At 41.4% G+C, this 5,393-nt stretch overlaps 1 protein-coding gene across 1 annotated transcript; it reads right to left on the bottom strand.

The window, feature by feature from the left end:
- Positions 1 to 286: 286 nt before the first annotated feature.
- Positions 287 to 1,198, bottom strand: LOC118934899 (olfactory receptor 8S1-like). The gene has a single exon (XM_036930838.2). It carries the CDS (start codon positions 1,196 to 1,198, stop codon positions 287 to 289), a length of 912 nt encoding a protein of 303 aa, XP_036786733.2.
- Positions 1,199 to 5,393: the final 4,195 nt, after the last annotated feature.

Genomic DNA, 5,393 nt, shown 5'->3' with positions numbered 1-5,393 from the left:
TGTATCTCACCTTTTCACCATAATTTTTTTGTTGTCTCATCAATGTACTTACTAAGGAATGTCTCCACATTCTTCTCCAATCAACAGAATGGAGGTCAAAGTAAATACTTTGACATTTATAGAAGCAAGAACAAAGACTGGGGTGCTCAAGGAAGCTCGGGATCTTTCGTGCACCCTGTTTGACACTGTGGAGTGGGAGGGTGAGTGAACATAAGAGGAAATTTAATCTTGCAATTTTATTGAGCAAATGCATCTTAGTTCACCACCTAAGTTATTGCAAATATTTCTACAATGATCTTCTTACAGCTGTCTTTACCTCCTTATTCTTGAGGATGTAGATGAGGGGATTCAGTGTGGGTGTGACCACACTGTACTGCAGAGAAGAGATCAAATCCAGGGAGGAACTAGAGGGAGGCAAGAGATAGCGGATCAAACCCAAGCCAAAGAACAGGATCACTGCAATGAGGTGGGAGGAGCAGGTGGAGAAGGCCTTGCTCCTGCTTGTGGAGGAGCTCATGCTCAGGATGTTGCGTATTATACGGGCATAGGAAAAGAAAATTGGGAGGAAGTTTCCAAGCCCAAGTATTACAGTAGAGAAGGACAAGATGCTGACATTCATAGATACAGCAGAGCAAGACACAGGGAAGAGGGAGGACAGCTCACAGGTGTAGTGGTGGATGGTGTGGGCATCACAGAAGTTGAGGTCAACACCAAAGAGCACTATGACAAGTGCATTGAGAGAGGCCAGGCTCCAGGAGCCCCACAGCAGCCTCTCACAGAGCTGGTTGCTCATCACCTGGCCGTAGAGCAGAGGGTGGCAGATGGTGGCAGAGCAGTCATAGGACATCACTGAGAGCAGGCAGGCTTCATTTCCTGCAGAGAGAAACACAAAGAAGACCAGGGCCAGGCAGCCCTCCACTGATATGGTTTTCTTCTCTGACAGCAGGTCCTTCAGCAGCTTTGGCACAGTGACAGAGGAGAAGCAGAGGTCCAGGAATGACAGATGGCTCGGGAAGAAGTACATGGGCATGTGGAGGTGGGAATCGGCCCTGATCAACAGCAGCAGCGTCAGGTTCTCAGTCAGGGTCAGGAGGTAAATTTCCAGGAATAGCACAAAGAGCAGGGCCTGGACGTGGGGGTCGTCAGACAGCCCCATGAGAACAACCTCGGAGATGGTGCTGTGGTTCCTCAAGGCCATTCGTGAGGATGTTTCCCTGGAATAAGATAGAAACAGGATGAGATCACCTGTCTCCTTCAGAGCATCACCCCTCTTCTCACACATCCCCCGCCCTGTCTGGATGCTGTGCTGAGACACTCAAAGTCTCTCTCACTGAATCTGAGGAAGATGTTTTATTATGGTTTGTCAGTTGCTATCTTGGATTACAGTCTTCACACGCTTATGGATTCCCATTCCTTTCCTACAGGAATGTCACTGGGGAAATAAATTCATCTGGCTCACCTATACATTCATGGTAGTTCATTTTCATCTGGATTTTACTATAGTTCATTCTTATAGTCATTTGATTTTAGGAAACATTATAACACATATTTGCAGCACATTCTCTTTCCTTTCCCTGTTTCCCAAGAATTACTCTTTAGTTTATAATCATCCAATGGCTACTAACTTTCTAAACAGCACAGCAAATTTTAATAGGACTTGCTTTGTTTTCAGAGTAGTTTTTTATCAGTGTCTATATCTTCTCTCACACTGATTTTATATACAATTTTGTATGTGATTTCATGACAGGCAATATTATATGTGCTTTACTCTTGAGAAATCACTATTCAGGGAGATTTTGTAATGCCGTGTAGACAACCAGTAGAAACCCAGGAAATAAATTGTATGGCTTTTTCTAAATCAGTGCCCAGATCCATTGGTGCATAGATCATATTTCCTACCTGACATCCAGGGTTCTTCCTTGTCTGCACACGACCTACCTTTCAACCAAACTGGCCACTTTCGGTACCAGAATGTTCTGTTTGTTTCTTTATCTATGCTTACAGGATTCTCCACTCAGAAGTTCTCCACTTTAATCTATGAATCTGAACTCGCACGAGCCCCCTGACTCACCTCAGCTCTGACGTTCTTTGTCCTGACTGCCCCTCTTCTAACCCACAGCCTCTATTCAATCCCTGGGCTTCTGTTCTCAGGTGCCATATGTCATAGTCTGAATTATGATTTTTTTCCTCATCAATATTAAGTGTGTATTTCTGTTTTCCCCTCCAGACTGTAAGCTCATTGGGAACAGAGAGCACATCTTAACAGTAGCAACATCTTAAAAGTAGTTAAGATCACATGTAGTCAGCCACTGTTGTATACGAAGTTTCCTGAGGGGCATGGATAGTTAAGATGACTTAGCGGTGTTCTGTTTTTGTTTCGCAGTTCACAATCTGACCCTAGGTAACTTCTGAACTCACAAAAGTTTTAATACTCCTTTATCACAGAATACTTCCTTGTGTCCCTTCAGTCCTGGCCAGCAAAATATGTCCCCAGGCTAACTCATCAAGAGAAACTGAAGTTCTGATCCCGTTAATAAACTCATCAGCCAAAGCTTAGGCCCATCTTAGACCCCAGTGTAGGTTACCTGTGTGCTGGGGCTAGAAGACAAATGCTCACATTTGTGTACCTGCAGGGTGTTGGCTTACTTCCAGTGACAATGGAGCAGAAACAGCTGGAGAGATTAAGTATGAGGTTCCTGCATAAACAAATTTGTAAATACTTTTGAAAGAAAACATTACACATGGAGTGTACACAAACAAAATGAAACAATAAATTGGACTTTTTCTTACAAAATTTAGATGTTTTCATATATTTAAATTGCTTGGATATTTTATGATATATGTTGCTTCCTCTCTCCACTTTCACTCACAAGAAGACCTGGCCACCACTTTCAGGGCAGCCGTGGGTCTCAGGTTAAGTGAGACTATTTCTGGAATCTCATATTTCTGAGTGTAGTTTTTCTAGAGGAATTTTTTTCCTCTGTGGTCCTATATTCACATTTTGGGTGCCTGAGTGAGCAACTTACTGTGACTAACAGAGAAAGGAGTCCTCCTTCCCCATCCTAAACATCACTTTAAACTGAAGGGACAGACTTTTTAGAGTGAAAAATGGTAAAGCCTTGTAATTCGTTTAGGTCACCTTGCCGGGAAAATGAATCTCAGCTCTCATCCCTAATTGAAATGGAAGCCATTGGCTTCATTTCTACATGACGTGTGAGAGTCTGATGCCAGATTTTCACATGAGTGAGAGCAGGGAATACAAATGAATGAAGTAGTAGTTGATCTCAGCAAAGGATAAAAGATGTGATAGGAGGATTCAGAAGTATCCTAGAAAAGTCTTGCCCACACTCTTTGTTAAAAGCTATGTTTGGAATGAATAAATGAATAAACAAATAAAGTGTGTCATAGGTCAGCCTTCAAGGTGCCTTGAGGGATCCTGGAACAACATTCAGACCATGGACTCATGGTGGCAGGATTTGTACTTGTGAGAAGGTTACCAGTGCTGGCAAAGGAGCAAACAAGCACCAACCTGATCCAACTGAATTATTATAAAAGCTGTTGCGTCCTCTACTCCCTCCTATAATAGTCACTTAGTAGTGGCTATCTGCAGGTGGTTTAAAAAGCATGACATATTTACTTCAGTTTCCGATTGGACTTGTGGGCAGGTAGGGGAGTGAGTTGCTTCAATGGCCCAATATTTATCTCTAAAGTCTTCTTTTCATTCCAGCTGTCAGTTTTCTGATATGTTTTGGGATCCTAAAGCATGAGATGATTTAAGGTCAGGCGATACGATGTGCTTGTCCTTAGGGTTATACAGTCAGGAAGAGGGGCCATTCTGAGAAAACATCCCAGGCAGCTGGGGTTAATGGAACATTTGGAGGAGCCAACTTCTGGGCCCCATCCAGGCAGGAGATGACATGCAGGGAGTGGGAAGGTTTCATCTCCAGATCAGGGGACAGGGAGGATAGAGTGGGAGCCTGAGGCTTGACAATAAATGGAATGAATGATGAAGTGGCAAAGGTTGGGGAATGGAGAAGATGGTCAGCTGATTAGAACATAAATGCAGATCTTTCTATGAAGAAAAAGAGAGAATAGAAAGGAATCAAGGAAGACATTGCCATGTTGTCGATTTTTCTGAAGTGGTCAATTTTGAGTTCTCTTTCCCATCATGGGTTGAAACGTCATGGTAGATTCTCCCGGTTAAGAGAGCATGTGTCACAGAAGTCTGAAGCTCAGTGTATCAGGAGGCATTTTCTCTTTGTTAGTAGATGTTAGAGTGGTGTCATTCTGCACTGCACATCACTATATGGAAAGACAAGACAATTTCTCTAAAGAAGCAGAAATACAGGCAAATACTTTAAAAACTTGTCAGGTGTTCTCAGGTGCAGCAACATGCCTTCTCTGCATTTATTTCTTCTGTGATTCTGAAGACTCTTCTAAGAGTGTCACTTAAAGAAAGAACTCTGTACCAGAACCATTCAGGAGGCCATCTGCTCTTAGGCAACAATTAGCTGGGTTGGGTGTCCAGGGAGAGCTGAGCCACTGCCCTGTATCCCTAAAGTCCCAGCCCAAAGTCAAGTTCTGGATTCACTAACCACACAATTTCCAGTTAACCAGAAAGTTAAACTTCATGGCACAGGGGTTTCTCTCCAGAGTAGCATTTCAAGTTTCTGAATTAAAGCAATTATTTAAAACCTATAAGTACTCCTATTAAGCTTGTGTAGGATAAAAAAAGTGTAAGAAAGGGCGTTAAGAAACGTAATCTGCTTGAAATCGTACATTTTCCTGATGGCTCCTTGGGGCTAAAAATGTCCTTTAGAAGTTCTCAAGGGAGCTGAGGTGTGCCCAATCATTAACTCAAGGTCACATTAAAAAAATTAAAATTAATAATTTTAATTGAAATATATTTGACATATGACATTGTATAAATTTAAGGTGTTTAATATGTTGTCTTGATACATTATAAATATATTTTAATATGATTGCAATTGTAGCTATAGTTAGCACTTCTATCATACATAATGATTTCTTTTTTGTGATAAGAATGGTTAAGATCTGGTCTCTTAGCAAGTTTGATGATTATAATACAATATTGTTATCTATATTCACTATACTGTGCATTAGATCTCCAGGAATTATTTTTCAACTAAGTGCAAATTTGTACCTTTAAACAACATCTCTCCTTTTCTCACAAACTCCAGCCCCTGGTTACCACTATTTCACTCTCTGCATTTCTCTGCACTAATAATGAAACATCTAAAAGAGAAATTTTAAAAAACTACTCCATTCATAATAGCAACAAAAACAAGAAAATACCTAGGAACAAATTCAACCAAGGACATGAAAATCTATACAATGAAAACTACAAGATGTTGAAAGAAATCAAAGAAGAG

This window comes from Manis pentadactyla, chromosome 10 (genome assembly GCF_030020395.1).
Source record: "Manis pentadactyla isolate mManPen7 chromosome 10, mManPen7.hap1, whole genome shotgun sequence".
Lineage (NCBI taxonomy): Eukaryota > Metazoa > Chordata > Mammalia > Pholidota > Manidae > Manis > Manis pentadactyla.
Note: the sequence above shows the minus strand (reverse complement) of the source record. Positions and strands in the feature narration are given on the sequence as shown.

Excerpts from the sequence above, each read along its gene's own strand:
- LOC118934899 (XM_036930838.2), bottom strand. The coding sequence starts at position 1,198 with ATGGCCTTGAGGAACCACAGCACCATCTCCGAGGTTGTTCTCATGGGG.